The sequence below is a fragment of the Mobula hypostoma genome, chromosome 29, assembly GCF_963921235.1.
Source record: "Mobula hypostoma chromosome 29, sMobHyp1.1, whole genome shotgun sequence".
In the NCBI taxonomy this organism is placed as follows: domain Eukaryota; kingdom Metazoa; phylum Chordata; class Chondrichthyes; order Myliobatiformes; family Myliobatidae; genus Mobula; species Mobula hypostoma.
In genome coordinates this window covers 30033251-30056343 of record NC_086125.1, presented here as the reverse complement: position 1 = coordinate 30056343, position 23093 = coordinate 30033251, and the positions used below count along the sequence as shown (strand labels likewise).

The following is a 23093-nucleotide window of genomic DNA, read 5'->3' as shown; positions in this document are numbered from 1 at the left end:
ATGGTTCGAGCCCAAGACTCTTTGTCAGAGCTGGGAAAGGGAGGGAACAATCAGTTTTTAAGTTGCAGGGAGGGTGTAGATGGGATGGACAAAGGAAATGCCCCTAATGGAGGCCCATGGTTGCCATGGTGACATGCTGCATTTGAAGGTTGATAGGTTACCAAGGGAAGTTGGAGAGAGACTACTAAATTTTACTTTACTATTAAACACCTGATTTGAAGAATTAAAACTAAAGTAGTTTCGTCTTTGCAGAGATTAATAGTGGAACGCGACGGCCTCAGAGAAACCAATGAGGAGCTGAGATGTGCACAGGCACAGCAGAATTTCTTGAGTAAGGCTGGTAAGTTATACCTCTCTTGCCTGTTGCTGCCAGCTTCTATGTACCAAAAGGATGGAATTTTTTTTCTCACCCCTTGTATGTGTTGTGTATGTGTATTTTTCCATCAATCTCGGGTCCTATACCAGAGGCTTGGAAGCTTGAGTGTTTGGCGTAGTATCCTTGCTGTTCCTAGCAGTGTGCTCTTCTGGACTGAGATCTCAGATGTTGTTCCCAGGATTTATTGGAGCCACTCTCCCAGTCCAGGTGTCACAGCTCCAAGTGCTTCTATCACCACTGGGATTACTCTGGCTCTAACCTTCCACATCCTTTCTATCTGCTGTCTCAAGCCCTGGTATTTCTCCAATTTCTCATATTCTTTCTTCCTGATGTTACTGTCATTCAGGATTGTCACATCTCTTAGTATTGCTTTCTTCTGTTCCTTGTCCAGTCTTACCATGTCTGGTTGGTTAGCCAGCACCTGCTTATCAGTTTCACAGGATTGTAGATAATATTCTCCACTACCTTCTTTGGTGTTTCCACTTGGGAGTGTCCAATCCATTCTCAGCACAGATGTTCCTGTACACAATTCCTGCAGCTTATGCCATTCAACATATGTTGTTCCCTGCCCACATCTTGCACCCTGCTACTATGTATATGTGTCAGTGTGTGTGTAGTATTCATATAGTTAATGCAAAAAGAGAGTAAATATAGTGAGGTAGTGTTCATGGGTTCTTTGACCATTCAGAAATGAGCAGCCCAAAAGGGATTACTTTGTCTTTACTCTTGCCCTGCTGCCCACCAGACTTGTGTCAAAAAACAACTAATTTGTGTTAAATAGACACTTAATTCCGGGCATCTGTGGAGGGTGGAAATGAACTACAACCTGATCATTATCACAACTTGTGTCTCCAATATCACACTGATATTAGATACAGATTTCTGCTGCATTTCCTACTGCTGCGACTACACTTCAAATGTGCTTCACTGGTTTAAAAGCATTTTCGGATCTCCTGAACTGGATGTGAAAGGAGCCATACAAAAATATTCTCAGCCAACAGCTAGTTCTCTTTCTATTTTTTGTACTGTTCGTCAAATGTTTTATGTATCTGCTGCTATTGGCTGTACAGTTTATGATGCAGGAAGTAAAGATAGAAATTTTAATTTTATAGTCTTCTTTCAAACTCGACCAAGTCTTAACATCATGCTGTTGCTAGGATTACCCCTCAATAATAATGATCAGTTTGGGCACAGAGGAAATCTGTATTTACTGATAAGTACCTTTATTGGCTCATCTAACAAACACATGAATTTACACAACTAAATACCTGTGTGCATACCCATTAGGTTTCCCTGACTCTCCATGAACAGAAAAAGAAGGAAAAAGATAATACCTGAGAAAAGGAATCTATATTGGCCAGGCATTCTCCTAATCCCAACATAATCTCCATGTTTCCGATGTGGAGCCATCCACTTCTGTGATTGTTGGTCTCCACAGAGTTGTTGCTGTCTGTGCTCCCAAAATTCTCCATTTTTATTCTTCTCCTTAATCTCTGTTATTTCAGTTTCATTGGCTCAAGATCATCTGACTAACTTGTGTTAGTTGTCATTGCATGTGGCTTAAGGTTACAAGTAGTATTGTTTTATGGCTGTTTCCTCCAGCCTTGTGACCGAGGTAATGTCTTTTGGTCTGTCCAACTCAGACTGGATCAAATCAGTCCAATCACGTCAGCCAAACACTAGATCCAGGTGACCAGATCACAGGCTGTTCCTTCTGCATGCCTGCCACTTTACCTAATAAACAGCTTATCTGAGAATGGTTTCAGGTTTAGCAGATCATCAGCAGAAACTCTTTGTGTCCATGTTCAATTGCTCTGATCAACTAACCCCCTGAACGAGAACCAGTTCATCAAACAGTTCACAAAATAGCAGCTGCAAGAACACTCACAAAATCACCACCTCCATTCCTGCAACCACATGGCAAGGACAAAGGCTTTTCCACTGCCCTTGCCTCATTCCCATGAGATTGTAGTTCTTTCTGGCCAACAGTGCATATATCATTTTCATTCAGACACATGTACACCCTGACTGAATGCCCTATTGCGCCCCCTTCCCAAAGAGTTGAGGAGTTGGGGAGGATCCCATTCCCCAACTCACAAGCACACTCCCATCCTGCACTGGTCACTTTTCACCTTTTACTGCTGCTGTTTCACATATTTATACTATTGCTTCTTTTATTGTAATAATACCAGTAATAATATATTGTTTTACATGAACGTGCACCCCACACTTTGTTAGCCTGTCAGTGTTCAGGCCAGGCCACTCAGGGACTTGTGCTAATATTATTTTGTTACTGTAGGTGCTGATTCATATATGTGCTGCATGTGACAAAATATACTGAGTTTTGCACCCTGGCCCTGGATGAGCAGTGTTTCGCTTAGCTGTATGCATATGTATGGTTGAATGACAATAAACTTGAACTGAAATTTTATTCTTGCTTCAAGCAACTTAGGCATTGTCCATTCCGAACCCCTAGGACAATACACTGCGGCAACACATGGTTTAATGTTACTGCAGATGTGAGCTTTTAAGCAAATCTACATTTTGTGAAGTTGGGAATGTGTGAACATAGGGATGTGATATAGTGTATGTGAGTACTGATCTGTGCTTTGTGTTCGTTTGCAGCGTCTGATGAAGATTTATCCGTGGGGAATCTTGCAGCAGAGATGGTCCCTGCAGAGCTCCAGTGAGTCATTATTTAAAAGTGTCCCTTTCTGTCTAATGTAACACCCACAAAATGGTGAAGGAACTCGACAGAACAGACAAGCAGTTGATGTTTCAGGCTAGGACACTTCATTGGGCTTACTCTCTAATGTCACTACCAATTCGGACTGTCCCCAAGTATCCACGTTCTTTAATAGGAAAACAACGTACCTTACTCTTAATTTGTCTCAAAAAATTGAACATAAGCATTTTTAAACTGAATACAGCCTCGGTTTGTGTAAAAACAAATGTAATATATAATGATATTTCATAAAATTTGGATTTGAAGATGAAATGCAACATGTGTAATTTGAAATTTTGAAAGGTTGGAGACAGTAGGGAGCTTATGGTAAAGGAACTCTTATGATCATAATATGATGGAATTCACCCGTAGTTTGAGCAGGAGAAGATGAAGTTAGATGTATCAGTATTACACTGGAGTAAAGGGAATTATAGAGGTGAGAGAGTGAGCAGTTTCAAGTTCCTGGGTGTCAAGATCTCTGAGGATCGATGTAGTTATAAAGAAGGCAAGACAGTGGCTATACTTCATTAGGAGTTTGAAGAGATTTGGCATGTCAACAAATACACTCAAAAACCTATTTAGATAAACTTATATAGATGTACCTTGGAGAACATTCTCACAGGCTGCATCACTGTCTGGTATGGGGGGTGGAGGCCTACTGCACAGGACCGAGAGAAGCTGCAAGAGAGTTGTAAATCTAGTCAGTTCTAGCCTACAAAGTACCCAGGACACCTTCGGGGTGCAGTGTCTCAGAAAGGCAGCGGCCAGGTATGTCCTTTTCTCACTGTTACCATCAAAATCCTGAAGGCACACACTCAGCAATTCCGGAACAAACTTCTTCCCCTCTGCCATCCGATTCCTGAATGGACATTGAACCCTTGGACGCTACCTCACTTTTTAATATATACAGTATTTCGGTTTTTTTTAATCGATTCAATATACATTTTTTCCAATTCTATATTATGTATTGCATTGAGCTACTGCTAAGTTAACAAATTTCACATCACATGCCAGTGATAATAAACCTAATTCTGATGAAAGAGGAGCTAGTCAAAGTTGATGGGAAGTTGGGGGGATACTATCGGAGATAACGGCAGAACAGTCATGGCAGGAGTTTCTGGAGGCAAATCGGAAGGCACAGGATAGATACATCGCAAAGGTGAAGCAGTATTCAAAGGGAGGATGAGGCAACCATGGCTGACAAGGGAAGTCAAAACAAAAGAGAGGGCATATAATAAAGCAAAAATTAATGGGAATCTCGAGGATTGGAAAGATTTTAAAAACCAACAGCAGGCAACAAAAAAACTGTAAGGAGAGAAAACATGAAATATGAAGTTAAGCTAACCAATAATATAAAAGAGACACCAAAAGGTTTTTCAGATATATAAAGGGTAAAAGAGATGCGAGAATGGATATTGGACCACTGGAAATTGACACTGGAGTAATAGAGGACAAAGAAATGGAAAACAAGCTTAATAAGTATTTTCCATCAGTCTTCACTGTGGAAGACGCTAGCAGTATGCTAGAAATTCGAGACTGCCAAGGGGCAGAAATGAGTGCAGTTGCCATCACTAAGGAGAAGGTGCTTGGGAAGCTGAAAGTTCTGAAGGTAGATGAGTCACTTGGTCCAAATGGACCACACCCAGAGTTTTAAAGAGGTAGCTGAAGAGAATTAAACATAGAAAGCCTATAGCACAATACTGGCCCTTTGGCCCACAATGCTGTGCTGAACATGTACTTACTTTAGAAATTACTCAGAGTTGGACCGTAGTCGGGTATGGCAGGGAGAGTTTTTCTTCCTTCTCCCGTCTGCGTGAGATATAGGACATTTAAGAGACTTTGAACTTTTACTGTGCTCATGGACTTCTTAATCAAGTTATGGTATTGTTGCACTGTTGTAACTATATGTTATAATTATGTGGTTTTGTTAGTTTTTTTCAGTCTTGGTCTGTCCTGTGTTTTGTGATATCACACTGGAGGAAATATTGTATAATTTCTTAATGATACATAAGAAATGCATTACTAAATGACAATAAAAGAGGACTGCGTCTTCATAATCTAATCTAAAAAATTACCCATGGCCCTCTATTTTACTAAGCTCCATGTACCTATCCAAGAGTCTCTTAAAAGACCCTATCGTATCTGCCTCCACTACGTTGCCAGCAGCCCATTCCACGCACTCACCACGCTTTTCATTAAAAAAAAACTTACCCCTGACATCTCCTCTGTATCTACTTCCAAGCAGCTCAAAACTATGCTAGCCATTTCAGCCCTGGGGAAAAAGCCTCTGACTATCCACATGATCAGTGCCTCTCATCAATACACCTCTATCAGGTCATCTCTCATCCTCCGACGCTCCAAGGAGAAAAGCCAAGATCACTCAACCTATTCTCATAAGGTATGCACCGCAGTCCAGGCAATGTCCTTGTAAATCTCCTCTACACCCTTTCTATAGTTTCCACATCCTTCTTGCAGTGAGATGATCAGGACTGAGCACTGTACTCCAAGAGGGTTCTGACCAGGGTGTTAATAGCTGTAACGTTACCTCTCGGCTCTTGAACTCAATCCCACGGTTGATGAAGGCCAATGCACCATATGCCTTCTCAACCACAGAGTCAACTTGCGCAGCAGCTTTTAGTGTCCTGTGGACTCGGACCGCAAGATCCCTCTGATGCTCCACACTGCCAAGAGTCTTACCATTAATACTATTAATGCCATCATACTTGACCTGCCAAAATGAATCACTTCACACTTAATCTGGGTTGAACTCCATTTGCTACTTCTCAGCCCAATTTTACATCCTATCGATGTCCCACTGTAACCTCTGACAGCCCTCCACACTATCCACAACACCCCCAACCTTTGTGTCATCAGCAAATTTACTAACCCATCCCTTCACTTCCTCATCCAGGTCATTTATAAAAATCATGAAGAGTAAGGCTCCCAGAACAGATCCCTGAGGCACACCACTAGTCACCGACCTCTATGCAGAATATGACCCGTCTACAACCACTCTTTGCCTTCTGTAAGCAAGCCAATTCTGAATCCACAACGCAATGTCCCCTTGGATCCCATGCCTTCCTACTTTCTCAATAAGCCTTGCATGTGGTACCTTATCAAATGCCTTGCTGAAATCCATATACACTACATCTACTGCTCTACCTTCATCAATTTGTTTAGTCACATCCTCAAAAAATTCAATCAGGCTCGTAAGGCCTTTGACAAAGCCATGCTGACTATACCTAATCATGTTATATTATGCCTCTCCAAATGTTCATAAATCCTGCCTCTCAGGATCTTCTCCATCAACTTGCCAACCACTGAAGTAAGACTCACTGGTCTACAATTTCCTGCGCTATCTCTACTCCCTTTCTTGAATAAGGAAACAACATCTGCAACCTTACAATCCTCTGGAACCTCTCCCGTTCCCATTGATGATGCAAAGATCATTGCCAGAGGCTCAGCAATCTCCTCCCTCACCTCCCACAGTAGCCTGGGGTACATCTCATCCGGTCTCAGTGACTTATCCAACTTGATGCTTTCCAAAAGCTCCAGCACATCCATTTTCTTAATGCCTATATGCTTAAGCTTTTCAATCTGCTGTAAGTCATCCCTTCAATCACCAACACACAACAAAGTTGCTGGTGAACGCAGCAGGCCAGGCAGCATCTCTAGGAAGAGGTGCAGTCGACGTTCCTTCAGTTAGTCCTGACGAAGGGTCTCGGCCTGAAACGTCGACTGCACCTCTTCCTAGAGATGCTGCCTGGCCTGCTGCGTTCACCAGCAACTTTGTTGTGTGTTGCTTGAATTTCCAGCATCTGCAGAATTCCTGTTGCCTACAATCACCAAGATCCTTTTCCGTAGTGAATACTGAAGCAAAGTATTCATTAAGTATCTCTGCTATCTCCTCCGGTTCCATACACACTTTTCCACTGTCACACTTGATTGGTCTTATTCTCTCACGTCTTATCCTCTTGCTTTTCACATACTTATAGAATGCTTTCGGGTTTTCCTTAATCCTGCTCGCCACAGCTTTCTCGTGACCCCTTCTGGCTCTCCTAATTTTATTCTTAAGCTCCTTCCTCCTAGCCTTATAAGCTTCTAGATCTCTATCATTACCTAGTTTTTGGAACCTTTTGTAAGCTTTTCTTCTTGACTAGATTTTCAACAGCCTTTGTACACCACGGTTCCTGTACCTTACCATCCTTTCCCATCTCAATGGAATATACCTCTGCAGAACGCCATGCAAATATCCCCTGAACATTTGTTACATTTCTGCCATACGTTTCCCTGAGAACATCTGTTCCCAATTTATGCTTCCAAGTTCCTCCCTGATAGCTTCATATTTTCCCCTTACTCCAATTAAACAGTTTCCTAACTTGTCTGTTCCTATTCCTCCCCAATGCTATAGTAAAGGAGATAGAATTGTGATCACTATCTCCAAAATGCTCTCCCACTGAGAGACCTGACACCTGACCAGGTTCATTTCCCAATACCAGATCAAGTACAGCCACTCCTGTTAGAGGCTTGTCTACACATTGTGTCAGGAAACCTTCCTGGTCATACCTAACAAACTCCACCCCATCTAAACCCCTTGCTCTAGGGAGATGCCAATCAATATTTGGGAAATTGAAATCGCCCGCCACGACAACCCTATTGTTATTACATCTTTCCAGAATCTGTCTCCCTATCTGCTCCTCAATGCCCCTGTTAATATTGGGTGGTCTATAAAAAAACACCCAGTAGAGTTATTAACCCCTTCCTGTTTCTAACTACCACCCACAAAGACACTCAGTAGACAATCCCTCCATGACTTCTTCCTTTTCTGCAGCCGTGACGCCTATCTCTGATCAACAGTGCCACACCCCACCTCTTTTACCTCCCTCCCTGTCCTTTCTGAAACATCTAAAACCTGACACTCTAAGTAACCATTCCTGCCCCTGAGCCATCCAAGTCTCTGTAATGGCCACAAAATCATAGCTCCAAGTACTTGATCCACACTCTAAGCTCCATACATCAAAGTTGCTGGTGAACGCAGCAGGCCAAGCAGCATCCATAGGAAGAGGCGCAGTCGACGTTTCAGGCCGAGACCCTTCGTCAGGACACTCTAAGCTCATCTGCTTTGTTCATGATGCTTCTTGCATTAAATGTAATGAATTAGTAATGATCTTTCAAGAATCACCAGATTATGGAGTGTTTCCAGAGAACTGGAAAATAGCAAAGGATGCAGAAAAAAGGAAATTATAGTCCAGTTAGGCTGACATCAGTGGTTGAGAAGGTATTGTCAATTATTAAGGTTGAGCTTTCAGGGTACCTGGAGACAAATGAACAAGTAGGTCAAAGTCAGCGTAATTTCCTTGAGGGAAAATCTAGCCTGACAAATTTGTTGGAATTCTTTTAAGAAACAGCAGGAAAGCTAAGCAAAATGGATGTTGTTTACTTGGATATTCTGAAGGCCTTGGACAAGGTGCTGCACAGGTTAAGAGTCCATAGTATTACAGGAAAGAAAATTGGCTGACTGGCAGGAAGCAAGGATTGGGAATAAGCGGGGGGTGGGGGGGTCTAATCTGGTTCACTGATGTTGCTAGTGATGTTCTGCAGAAGTGACAGATGGAATATAGTGTCGGGAAATATATGGTCATACAATTTGGTAGAAAAAATAAAGGTGTAGACTATGTTCCAGACAGGGAGAAAATTCAAAAATCAGAGGTACATAGGGTCTTGGTAGTCCTTGTACAAGATTCCCTGCATGTTAACTTACAGCTTGAGTTGATGGTAAGGAAGGCAAATACAATGTTAGCATTCATTTCAAGAAGACTAGAATATAAAAGCCAAGGATGTGACACTAAGACTTTATAAGGGATTGGTCAGACCACACTTGGAAAATTGTGAGCAGTTTTGGGCCCCTTATCTAAGAAGGGATGTGCTGGCACTGGAGGGGGTCCAGAGGAGGTTCACAAGAATGATTCCAGGAATGAATAGCTGAGGAGCAGTTAATGGCTGTGGGAGTTTAGGAGAATGGGAGAGGGAGTCTCATCGAAACTCATCCAGGAAAGGGTTAGATGGAGTGGATCCGGAGAGAACACTTGCAAAGTGAGTAAGTCTAGGACCGGGGGCACAGTCTCAGCATGGAGGGGCATCCATTTGGAACAAAGATTAGAAGGGATTTCTTTAGCCAGAGTGTGGTGAATTTGTGAAATTCATTACCACAGATAACTGTGGAGGCCAAATCATTGGGTGTACTTAAGACACAAGTTGATTAGTTCTTGATTAGTCCAGGTGTCTAAAGTTATGGGAGAAATCAGGAGAGTGGGGTTAAGAAGGATCAGCCAGGATGGAATGGCGGAGCAGACCCGATGGGCCAATGGCCTAGTTCTTCTCCTGTATCTTATAACTGTCAATTTTATGTTTCACTAGAAGAACTGAATTGCATTGACTTTATTTCTTGCATCCTTCACATACATGAGGAGTAAAAATCTTTACGTTGCATCTCCGTCTAAGTGTGCAATTTATTGCAATTTATAGTAGTAGTAAATAGTACGTACAACAGTAGAGTCAATATAGCATAGAAATACAACTGTGTCAGCATGAATTAATCAGTCTGATGGCCTGGTGGAAAAAGTTGTCCTGGAACCTGTCGATCCTGGCTTTAATGCTGCAGTACCATTTTCCAGATGGTAGCAGCTGGAACAGTTTGTGGTTGGGGTGACCTGGGTCCTCAGTGATCCAAAGTGCAGTATAAATTATTGAATGTTTCTGCTGCAATAGTATAAACTGCTAGTTTCTAAAGGCACTGTTCACTGCGAGTCTGGTAGTCTTAGTGTTCTTTTTCTTCATCTCTGCCAAGGAAAAGGTTCCTCAGATTTGAAAGTTTTTTTTAAACTGTGAAGCCCTTCAGAATATTCAGAGTTTGCAGGAGCTTAAGCTGCCAGACCCTTCAATCCCAAAAAGAACACTGTGATGTGTGGTCTGGTTCGGACTGCCTTGGCACCAGTGTTCCCTCTATATTTTGTTTTACAGCTGTGCAGACCAACCATTGCTCTGAGCAGGAAATTTTTACATGGTCTGAAAACTGACTATAATATGCATGCTATGAATGTGTAGACTGAAAAATTGAAAAATCACCATACTTTTGATTTTATTAATTGAGTGCAGTACAACAAAGAAAATCTGTCACATTTCATAATTTTTCTTGACTGTCTTTATTCCAGCTGCGCGGCAACAAAGGCTATGTGCACGATAGCTTTTTAGTTACTGCACCTGCACAGCTTAGAGGGACCAGTGCTTGACACCAACTTGTGCACTGTGATGTGTGGTCAGGTTCAGGCTGCCTGTCGGTATTTCTTTCAGGGAGAAGGTTATACGGCTGCAGCATGAGAACCAGATGCTGCGTGTACAGCAAGAGGAGACATACAAAGATCGATTAACAGAGTTCCAGAGCGTACTGGATGATGCCAACAGACACACTCACAAACTGGAGAGTGAAAACAGGTTAGAGAGTTTCTTTCTGGCTTTCGAAAGGAGAGGCTGCACAGAACTTGGAGACTGAGTAGTTTCCCTCATCACATGGTTCTGTAAACTCCTTCCAAATGGATTGGGGGGAAAGTGAACGTTATGACTGCAAGATTTTAACAAAGAATTTCTATTTATGGGATAGAATATGTAATGTAACATCGTATTTGTTCACACTCATATTAATATTTTATGAAGATATTTTTGAATGAGTAAACTTCTCTGGGGCAATTCATTCATAAGAATCTCTTCATATTTTTACCTTTTGTAAAATCTATGCAATTTCAGTTTAATAACATCCTTTCTACGGTAGGAGAGCCAAAACTGAACACAATGCTCCATGTGTAGCCTCACCAGCATCCTATACAACTGCTCCATGATCTACCACCTTTCCTGCCCAGTGGCCTGACTGATGAATGCCAACAGTTAAGCACCTTGATCGCCTCATTGTCTACCTGGGACTCCACTTAAGTGCGTCATGTACTTGTACTCCAAGGTCTCTCTGGTCTAGACACTAGAATACTACAGCACAGTACAGGCCCTTCGGCCCTCGATGTTGTGCCGACCCATATATTCCTTTAAAAAAAATACCAAACCCACACAACCCTGTTACCCTCTATTTTTCTTTCATCCATGTGCCTGTCCAAGAGGCTCTTAATTACCCCTAATGTTTTAGCCTCCACCACCATCCATGGCAAGTCACTCCAGGTACCCACAACCCTCTGTGCAAAAAAACTTACCCCGATATCTCCCCTAAACTTCTCTCCCATAACTTTGTACATATGCTGGTGTTTGCCGTTCGTGACCTGGAAAACAGGTACTGGCTATCCACCCTATCTATGCCTCTCATAATCTTGTAGACCTCTATCAAGTCCCCTCTCATCCTTCTGTGCTCCAAAGAGAAAAGTCCCAGCTCTGCTAACCTTGTTTTCCAATAAATCAAACACGAGGAATTCTGCAGATGTTGGAAATTCAAGCAACACACATCAAAGTTGCTGGTGAACGCAGCAGGCCAGGCAGCATCTCTAGGAAGAGGTACAGTCAACTTTTCAGGCCGAGACCCTTCGTCAGGACTAACTGAAGGAAATGTTAGTAAGAGATTTGAAAGTGGGAGGGGGAAATCCAAAATGATAGGAGAAGACAGGAGGGGGAGGGATGGAGCCAAGAGCTGGACAGGTGATTGGCAAAGGGAATATGAGAGGAGGTCCGGGGGGGAAACCAGAGGATGGGCAAGGGGTATAGTCAGAGGGACAGAGAGAGAAAAAGGAGAGTGAGAGAAAGAATGCATGTATAAAAATAAATAACAGATGGGGTACGAGGGGGAGGTGGGGCATTAGCGGAAGTTAGAGAAGTCGATGTTCATGCCATCAGGTTGGAGGCTACCCAGACGGAATATAAGGTGTTGTTCCTCCAACCTGAGTGTGGCTTCATCTTTACAGTAGAGGAGGCCGTGGATAGACATGTCAGAATGGGAATGGGATGTGGAATTAAAATGTGTGGCCACTGGGAGATCCTGCTTTCTCTGGCGGACAGAGCGTAGGTGTTCAGCAAAGCAGTCTCCCAGTCTGCGTCGGGTCTCGCCAATATATAGAAGGCCACATCGGGAGCACAGGACGCAGTATATCACCCCAGCCGACTCACAGGTAAAGTGTCGCCTCACCTGGAAGGACCGTCTGGGGCCCTGAATGGTGGTAAGGGAGGAAGTGTAAGGGCATGTGTAGCACTTGTTCCGCTTACAAGGATGAGTACCAGGAGGGAGATCAGTGGGGAGGGATGGGGGGGAACAATGGACAAGGGGGACACGTAGGGAGCGATCCCTGTGGAAAGCAGAGTTGGGGGGAGAGGGAAAGATGTGCTTAGTGGTGGGATCCCGTTGGAGGTGGCGAGAGTTACGGAGAATAATATGTTGGACCCGGAGGCTGGTGGGGTGGTAGGTGAGGACCAGGGGAACCCCATTCCTAGTGGGGTGGCAGGAGGATGGAGTGACAGCAGATGTACGTGAAATGGGGGAGGTGCGTTTGAGAGCAGAGTTGATAGTGGAGGAAGGGAAGCCCATTTCTTTAAAAAAGGACATCTCCCTCGTCCTGGAATGAAAAGCCTCATCCTGAGAGCAAAATCCTGGTAAATGTCCTCTGCACCCTCTCCATAGCTTCCACATTCTTCCTATAATGAGGTGACAAGAACTGAACACAATACTCTCAGTGTGGTCTCACCAGGGATTTGTAGAGTTGCAACATGACCTCTCTACTCTTGAACTCAATCCTCCTATTAATGAAGCCTTAGCATCCCATAGGCCTTCTTAACTATCCTATCAACCTGTGCAGCGACCTTGAGGGATGTATGGATTTGAACCCCAAGGTCCCTCTGTTCATCCACACTCTTAAGTAACCAACCATTAACCCTGTACTCAGCCTTCTGGTTTGTCCTTCCAAAATGCATCACCACACACTTATCTGGATTGAACTCTATCTGCCACTTTGCTGCCTAACTCTGCATCCTGTCTATATCCTCTTGTAACCTTCGACAACCTACAGCTCCATCCACAACTCCTCCAATCTTCATGTCATCCGCAAACTTACTCACCCATCTTTCCGCCTCTTCATCCAGGTCATTTATAAAAATCACAAAGAGCAGGAGTTCCAGGACAGATCCTTGCGGCACTCCACTAGTCACTGACCTCTAGGCAGAATACTTTCCTTCCACTACTATCCTCTGCTTTCTTCCTGTAAGTCAATTTTTTATCCAACAGCCAAGATTCCACTGATCCCATGCCCCATGACTTTCTGGATGAGTCTCTCGTGGGGGACTTTGTCAAATGCCTTGCTAAAATTCATGTAGACCACATCTACCACCCTACCCTCATCAATTTTTTTTGTAACTTCTTCAAAAAACTCAATTAGGCTCATGAGGCATGACCATCCCTTCACAAAGCCATGTTGACTATCCTTGAGTAGACTGTACTTCTCCAAATGCTCGTAGATCCTACCCTTAAGAATCCTTTCCAATAGTTTGCAGACCACCAACGTAACACTCACTGGTCTATAGTTCCCAGGATTCTCCCTATTACCTTTTTTAAACAAGGGAACTACGTTTGCCATCCTCCAATCCTCCGGCACCTCCCTTGCAGCCAAAGAAGATTCAAAGATCATAGCTACTGCTCCAGCGATCTCTTCTTTCACTTCCCACAGCAACCTGGGGTATATCACGTCTGGCCCTGGGGACTTATCAATTTTGATATTTTTAAGAAGATCCAACACTTCTTCCTTAATCTCCACATTGTCCAGCACACAGGCCTGTTCTATTTCGACCTCACCCTGATCAAGGTCCTTTTCACTTGTGAATACCGAAGCGAAGTATTCATTTAGGACCTCCCCAACCTCCTCCGCCTCCAGGCACATGTTGCCTTCTTTATCCTTTAGCGACCCCACCTTCATTCTTGTCATCCTTCTGTTCTTCACATATGCATAGAACGCCCTGGGGTTTTCCTTAATCCTACACGCCAAGGCCTTCTCATGCCCCCTTTGAGCTCTCTTAAGTCCTTTCTTAAGCTCCTTCCTGGCTACCCTATATTTCTCATGAGCCCCTCCTGCTTCCTGCTTCTTATATCTTACATATGCTTCCTTCTTCCTCTTGACGAGTTGCCTCACATGTTTCGTCAACCACGGTTCCCTTTTCCTACCATTTTTTCCTTGTCTCAGTGGGACCAACCTATCCTGAACCCAGCACAAGTGGTCCCTAAACTTCCTCCACATTACTTCGGTGCTTTCACCCTTGAACATCTGTTTCCAATTTACTCTCAATTTCCTGCCTCATCCCTTCATAGTTAGCCCTTCCCCAGTTAAGCACTTCCATATTTTGTCTGTTTTTATCCTTTTCCATAGCTATGTCTACAACATTCCTCTCAGCCCAGCCATTCACTGTCAAATTCCATCCTGAATTTGACTTTCCAAAACATCTTCCATTTTAATTAAACTCTTTTTGCTATCCCTCAGCGCACTTACTGCTCAAGATCCCCCTGTATTTTTTGAAAACCCCTTTCACCTACCTATTTTAGTGTCATCTGTAAGTTTAATGGATTGAACATGGAGCAATCTGTGGCAGATACGACCAAGTAATTTTGTTTTCCCTCATGAATCAGGAGATAAATCCAACGAACATTTTAAATGTTTGAATGTTAGAGAATGTATTTTAACCCTTTGTGACCATTGTGTTCCAGGCTGAACCAACAGCAAATCACTGAGTTACGGTCCCAGGTAGAACAGCTCCAGAGGGCTCTACAGGAACAGGGCAGCAAAGCTGAAGATGTGAGTACATGTCCCTGGTCAGTGTCTAATGTGGTTAGTTGGGGAAACAAGTCGGATCAGTATGGACTCAACGGCAGAAGTGAAAGAATCAGAATCAGGTTTATTATCACTGACGTATTTTGTGAAATTTGTTGTTTTGTGGCAGCAGTACAGTGCAATACATTAAAAATTACTATAAATTACAATAAGAAATGTATTAAAAGATAGATAGCAAAATTATACCAAATAGGTAGTATTCAGGCGTTCAAGGACCATTTAGAAATCTAATGGCGGACGGGAAGAAGCAGTTCCTAAAATGTTGAACCATTTTTGGCTCCTGTACTTTGATGGTTGTAACAAGAAGAGGTCATGATGGATATTGCCTTCTTGCATATCCTCTGCATGAAACTTGAAGTATCAAAGTCTTCCTCCTTTTGCTTGTCAGTTTGTCTGTCTGTCTTGCTCCTTCCACTGATCCGCTCCCTGAACATTTGTCAGTCCCCTGTCTAAAGTGGCATTCAGCCTAAAATATTCCCAGGAGTGGAAAATGGATCTGATTTTAAACGCAGCACTGATACTGAAGCAGTCAGATTTTTCTGCTGGTAACTGTGGCCAAGGTGCTGTTGTTGAAGTAATTTATTGGTGACAAGTATAGATAGGCAAAGTGCCGCATTTCCCCAGCCCTGCTGGGGAACAACTCATGTCCTTGATCACATATTACCAAAAGAAAATTTCTGCAGATGCAGCAGGGTAATCTGTGTGTAAAAGTAGAAACAGGTTGCTCCAATTATGTAGTTCTGTAGTGAGACTGCACATGGATTATTATGTACAGCAGCCCTATCCCTGCAAACAGAGGGGTATACCTGTAAAAGGACTCCAGCCATGGTTCACAGATTGATCATTGCAGTTTGGGAACGGAGATGCTGCGAGAGTTTTTAAAAACAACGTAAGCCTGGTGGTATTCAGTCCAGTGTCAGAGTGTGGAGGTGACTTGTGCAGTTTGGGAATGGAGATGCTGCGAGAGTTTTTACAAACAGCATAAGCCTGGTAGCGTTCAGTCGAATGTCAGAGTGTGGAGGCGACTTATGCAAAAGCAGGCAGCTAGTTGTTGGATACTTGGTGAGCATTTTCTGCTGTCTAATTCCTGCTTTGTGGTGGGTCCTTGTGGAGATATTTGCTTCATTAGCCACTGGTGAAGTTCCTGAAGACTGGAATGTAGCTAAAGTTCTGTTGTTTAGGAAGGGTAGCAAGGGTAAGCCAGAAAGCTACAGATTGGTCATCCTGACATCAGTGATGGGTAAATTACTGGAGGGAATTCTGAGGTACAGAATCAGCCAACGTTTGGATAAGCAGAGTCTGATTAGGAGGAGTCATCATGGCATTGTGCCTGACAAACCTTTTAGCAGTTTTTTAAGCAAGTAATCTAAAAGGTAGATAATATTAAGGCAGTGGCTGTTGTCTATTTGGCCTTTAACAAGGTCCCACATGACAGGCTGGTCTGCAAGATTAGCTCCCATGCAATCCCGGGAGAACGAGTTAGGTGGATTCAAAATTGGCTTAGTGGTGGGAAGCTGAGGATGGTGGTTGAAGGGTGTTCCTTGGAATGGAGGCCCCTGACTGGCGGTGTGCTGCAGGAGTTGGTGTTCGAACCTTTGTTTTTTGGTTATTCATGAATGATTTGCACAAGACATGATCGATAAGTTTGCAGATGACACGGAATTAGGAGGCAGTAGTAAGATTATCATAGATGACAGGGAGATCGTCATTAGTTAAGGAAGTGGGCTGAAAAGTGGCGAATGGATTTCAATACCGATAACTGGGAGGTCATGCATTTTAGAAGGCCAAACCAGCTTAGGACTTGCATTATGAATGGAACTGAAGAACCTCAGAGTACAATTGCATGGTTTGTTGAAAACAGCATCACAGGTAGACAGTGTGGTGAAAGGGGGTTTAGTCAGGGTACTGACTATAGGAGTTGGGACATTATGTTGTAGTTGTCATTATCGGAGCTGGAACCAGTGTGGGAACCATGGAGAAAGGAAGCATGGCAGCGTAGCTGTTAGCATAAAACTATTACGGAACCAACAATTACCCCACTGTCTGTAAGGAATTTGTGCATTCTTCCTGTGACCACATGGGTTTCCTCCCACATTCCAAAGACTGTGAGTTAATTGGTCGCAATGGGTGTAACTAGATGACACAGGCTCATTGGGCCAGGTTGTGCTGTATTTCTAAATTTAAAAAAGAAAAATTCGTGTCATGGGAAGAGCAGTGTGCACAAACATTAGATCTCACTACCAAATACAGCAGAAAAAAATGATGACATAAAATTAAAGCCTATCTAAATGCACACAGCATTCATAAGATAGACTAGTTGACAGCACAAATAGGTCTGATAACCAATTCACTGGCGGGTTGTGATGTAACCAAGGGTATGACTGACTCTTCAGAAAATTTGACATTGCAGATAGGCAGAAAGGAAAAAGATGAGTGAGCTCTATTCAAAAGATCAAAGTTTAAAGTAGCTTATTATCAAAGTGTGTAATAGTATCAATGAAAAGCCTCACCTCATGAGTGGACAACCAGTATTTAAAAGACAACAAGCTCTGCAAATGTAAAAAGGAAGAAGAAATACTAATAATGAGAAATAGTAGAAGATGAGATGAAGAGTCCTTTAAAGTGAGTCCATAGATTGTGGGAATATTTCAGTGATGGAGTGAGTAAAGTTGAGTGAAGTTATCCGCTTTTGGATATGCCCTAAAGGATAAGATCACTGATGGAATATGGAATGATATTGGTTCGGAGCGTCAAGGTGTAGAATAGTTCAGCTGGCGATAATGTCACCGGTGAGAATGGCCTGTTAAGAAATAACAAGGAATTGAAAGAACGCAAAAACAAGGAAATCTGCAGATGCTGGAAATTCAAGCAACACACACAAAATGCTGGTGGAACGCAGCAGGGCAGACAGCCTCCATAGGAAGAAGCACAGTCGAAGTTTCGGGCCGAGACCCTTCGTCAGGACTAACTGAAAGAAGAGATAGTAAGAGATTTGAAAGGGGGAGGGGGAGATCCGAAATGATAGGAGAAGACAGGAGGGGGAGGGATGGAGCTAAGAGCTGGACAGGTGATTGGCAAAAGGGATACAAGGCTAGAGAAAGGAGAGGATCATGGGACAGGAGACCTAGGGAGAAAGAAAGGGGGAGGAGCACCAGAGGAAGATGGAGACCAGGCAAGGAGTTATTGTGAAAGGGACAGAGAGAGAGAAAAAAAAATGGAGCAAATAATAAAGAAAGGGAGGGAGGGACGGCAAGGGGCATTAACGGAAGTTAGAGAGTCGATGTTCATGCCATCGGGTTGGAGGCTACCCAGACGGAATATAAGGTGTTGTTCCTCCAACCTGAGTGTGGCTTCATCTTGACAGTAGAGGAGGCCATGGATAGACATAACAGAATGGGATGTGGAATTAAAATGTGTGGCCACTGGGAGATCCTGCTTTCTCTAGCGGACAGAGCGTAGGTGTTCAGCGAAATGGTCTCCCAGTCTGTGTCGAGTCTCACCAATATATAGAAGGCCACATCGGGAGCACCGGACGCAGTATATCACCCCAGCCGACTCACAGGTGAATTGTCGCCTCACCTGGAAGGACTGTCTGGGGCCCTGAATGGTGGTAAGGGAGGAAGTGTAAGGGCATGTGTAGCACTTTTTCCGCTTACAAGGATAAGTGCCGGGAGGGAGATCAGTGGGAAGGAATAGGAGGGGGACGAATGGACAAGGGAGTCACGTAGGGAGCGATCCCTACAGAAAGTGAGGGGGGGGGAGGGAAAGATGTGTTTAGTGGTGGGATCCCGCTGGAGGTGGCGGAAGTTACGGAGAATAATATGTTAGACCCAGAGGCTGGTGGGGTGGTAGGTGAGGACCAGGGGAACCCTTTCCCTAGTGGGGTGGCGGGAGGATGGGCTGAGAGCAGGTGTGCATGAAATGGGGGAGATGCATTTGAGAGCAGAGTTGATGATGGAGGAAGGGAAGCCCCTTTCTTTTAAAAAAAAAACAAGACATCTCCTTTGTCCTGGAATGAAAGGCCTCATCCTGAGAGCAGATGCGGCGGAGATGGAGGAATTGCAAGAAGGGGATGGCATTTTTGCAAGGGACAGGGTGGGAAGAGGAATAGTCCAGGTAGCTGTGAGAGTCTGTAGTCTTATATTAGACATCAGTAGATAAGCTGTCTCCAGAGACAGAAAGATCAAGAAAGGCGGCGGAAGCGTCAGAAATGGACCAGGTAAATTTGAGGGCAGGGTGAAAGTTGGAGGCAAAGTTAATAAAGTCAACGAGCTCTGCATGCGTGCAGGAAGCAGTGCCAATGCAGTCTTCGATGTAGCGAAGGAAAGGTGGGGGACAGGTACCAGTACAGACTTGGAACATGGACTGTTCCACAAAGCCAACAAAAAGGCAGGCATAGCTGGGACCCATGCGGGTGCCCATGGCTACACCTTTAGTTTGGAGGAAGTGGGAGGAGCCAAAGGAGGAATTATTAAGAGTAAGGACTCATTCCGCTAGACGGAGGAGAATGGTGGTAGAGGGGAACTGGTTAGGTCTAGAATCCAAAAAGAAGTGGAGAGCTTTGAGATCGGGACTGGACATCCATCGTGAAAATAAGGCGGGGGGGCCGGGGAACTTAAAATCGTTGAAAAAATCCAGAGCGTGAGAAGTGTCACGAACATAGGTGGAAAGGGATTGAACAAGGGGGATAAAACAGTGTCAAGGTATGCAGAAATGAGTTCAGTGGGGCAGGAGCAACCCCAGGAGACAATGGGTCTACCTGGACAGGCAGGTTTGTGGATCTTCGGTAGGAGGTAGAAACAGGAAGTGTGGGGTATGGGAACTTTGAGGTTGGTGGCAGTGGATGGGAGACTTCTATAATTCTGGATGAATTTAGAATCAGTTTGGAAAACAAGCTGGCAAGGGTAGTCTTTAAGGTCAGGTCTGTAGATTATTTAGATAGCCACCCCTAGTTCTGGTCCATGTTCACTTTATTAACAACACCACGGTGACCTGTATCAGTTTGGGAAACAAGCTGACAAGGGTAGCCTTTTGAGGTCAGGTCTGTAGAGTATTCAGATAGCCACCCCTGGTTCTGGTCCATGTTCACTTTATTAACAACAGAATCGCAGTGACCTGGTTAGAGGAGAGATGAATTGTTTGACTCACACCGAACAGTCTGTTCTACAGCAAAGAGAGAAGAGAGTTTATTTAAAGAGCAGGAAATCAAATTTATTATCCAAGTGATTTTTTTTTGTTGCAGTAGAAGAAATTACTGCAACTCCTCACAGAAGTGGAGAATATGAAATGATAGGAGGATATGTCAGTAAGTTGTGCGCTATATCAACGTCAGTTGTTTTCAACTGACGTGATTAGAGCATTTACCCATTCCCCATTGTGTTGTCTTGACAATAGCCCTGTCACCACATGCAGCTTTTGAAGAAAGATTGGGTAAAATGAATAGAATCTGAATTACTTATGCAATCAGTTATAGAGAGAATTTGAAAATACAGATCTACATATAGCTTTTATGCTGATTAATTTAGCACTGGGAAGCAGTGTAGTACTTTGAAAGCTGCATCTTTGTAAATGAGGGAAGGTTAAACGTGAAATGTGACTGACTCAGGTGGATTAAATTTGGTTGATAAATGTCTAATGTGTTTCTTTCTCTTCCCTTTTGTGTGTTCTCACCTCCAATAGGCCATTGTAAGTATATCAGCAGTTGGATGTTCACCCAGAATGAGCATACAGAGAAAAGTTGCACAGGTGTTGGCCAGGGCACCACTTGAAATTGCTATGTATTTTCACTTGCTGCTTTGAAGTCACATTTAATTTCTCCTTTGCATATTCAAAAAAATCACATGAACCTGCTTCTCTTTGGTTTGGGGGCCTTTCAACCCTTTGGAGTGTTGTTTCCTCTACAGAAGGACACAGACCTAATTATCTGGGTGCTGTAGATGATCTTAGAACACCATTAAACTTTCTCAGCGAGGCATTGGTATAGGAGTTTAGTTATAAATTGCTTATCTTGGTATACATCTTTCCTACTGTTAGTGTAGCTCTTTCCTGGGATCTTAAAACCAAAGAATTTTCCAATTAAACATGAACCAACCATCATCTTGTTTAACAATAAACAGTTAATGGGTGTAGGCTTTGAATTTTTGGAGAATAGTTTTGGAAGGACAAACCTGGCACTTTCCAAAGGGTTGAAGCCCACAATTCCATTCACTCCTGGTTAATAGACCAGTGAGATGGTCACCAACCTTTCACTCGGCCTCTTGAGATCTTGTTCAGGTATGTGGAATACCTGACTGGACATAACTCTAAAGAGAATGGAGCAGAGCTATTTGATCAGATCACTCAGAACAGTGAGTCCTCTGATCTGCTTAGCAGAACAAGCTTTAGAAATGAGGAAGTCATTTGGGACTCCAAAAAATGTATACCTAGGTAAACACAACTAGAGAAGTGTTATGAGACCCATGTGACAATTGAGTTGACTATTCAAGTATATTATAGAGTGGGCAGAATAAAGCGATTAAGCAGGAATTGTCTGGAGCTAGGAACAAGGTGACAGTATTCCTCCTTGCCTTTGAAGATCATTCAGATTGTCACCCACTTGCATATACGTTGCACCTTTCTGAACATCAGAATGCCCCAAGGTACTTTACAGCCATTTGAGCACTTGTAAATTTCCATCATATTCTAAAGCATTAAGGCATTTTACATTGCAGTCATTTAAACCAATACCACACTGTTCTGGCCCTTCTGAACCTGTTGGTAAATAAAGAGCCAACTACAGTACAGACTCTTAGATATAGTATTGTGTAATAAGAAACGATTAATAATATTGTAGCTGAGGGGCTTTTAGGAAAGAGTATTCATTTCTTAATTATTTAATTGTACAGAATTTATATGAAGGTTGAAAGTAAATTAATGTAACCAAAATCAGCATCTCAGGAAGAATTAATACATAATGTACAACAAGCATTGGTTGTCTTCTTCCATTAGATTAGATTAGACTATGAGGACACGCAGTCCTCTTTTATTGTCATTTAGTAATGCATGCATTAAGAAATGATACAGTGTTTCTCCAGAATGATATCACAGAAACACAAGACAAACCGACAAAAAAACTGACAAAAACCACATAATTATAATAACATATAGTTACAACAGTGCAAAGCAATACTGTAATTTGATAAGAACAGACCATGGGCACGGTAAAAAAACTCAAAGTCTCTCGAAAGTCCCATCATCTCACGCAGATGGTGAACCTCCAGCACCGCAAACTTGCCGATGCAGCATCCTGGAAGCACCCGACCACAGTCTGACTCCGAGTCCGTCCGAAAACTCCAAGCCTCCGACCAGCTCTCCGACACCAAGCACCGAGCACCATCTCTGCTGAGCGCTTCGACCCCGGCCTTGGCAACAGGCAAAGCCGAGGATTTGGGGCCTTCCCCTCCGGAGATTCTCAATCGCACAGTAGCAGCGACAGCGAAGCGGGCATTTCGGAAGTTTCTCCAGATGTTCCTCAGTGCTTCTCACTTCCGTCTCCATCAAATCAGGATTGTGCACAGCATCCTAGTTAACACATACGATATCATAAATTTGCAAAAGGTTTCCACAGACTCGAAAGTAGCAAATATAATCCCACTGTTTCAGAAAAGAGGGAGAGAGAAAACCAGAGACTGTACAAGTTAGAATCATAGAGCACTACAGAAATAGTCCCTTTGGCTAATCTAGTGCATGTGAACTAGTCCCATTTACCTACACCTGAACCATAGCCCTCCCGTCCGTGTACTTATCTAATCCTCTCTTGGATGTTGCAATCAAACCTAAAATCCCCACTTCCACTGGCTGTTCATTCCACATTCTCACCACCCTCTGAGTGAAGAAGTTCCCACTCAAGTTGCCCTTAAATATTATACCTTTCATTCTAAACCTATGACCTTTAGTTATAGTCTCATCTTACTTCAGTGGAAAAAGCCTGCTTGCATTTACCCCATCAATACCGCTCATAATTTTATATACCTCTATCAAATCTCCTCTCACTCTCCTACGCTCCAGGGAATAGAGTCCTAGCCAATTCAACCTTTCTCTATAATTCAGATCCTCAAGTCCCAACAATACATTTAAATTTTATCTGCACTCTTTCAATCTT

General features: G+C 43.3%; 1 protein-coding gene across 2 annotated transcripts in view; it reads left to right on the top strand.

Moving 5' to 3' along the window:
* Positions 1-23093, top strand: part of LOC134339447 (protein Hook homolog 3-like) — a 99854-nt gene that overhangs the window by 61119 nt on the left and 15642 nt on the right. For both annotated transcript variants that reach the window (XM_063035966.1, XM_063035965.1), the window contains exons 13-16: positions 253-340; positions 3002-3062; positions 10452-10592; positions 14830-14917. In XM_063035966.1, coding sequence (XP_062892036.1) covers positions 253-340; positions 3002-3062; positions 10452-10592; positions 14830-14917 — 378 coding nt within the window. The remainder of the gene's footprint in view (positions 1-252; positions 341-3001; positions 3063-10451; positions 10593-14829; positions 14918-23093) is intronic.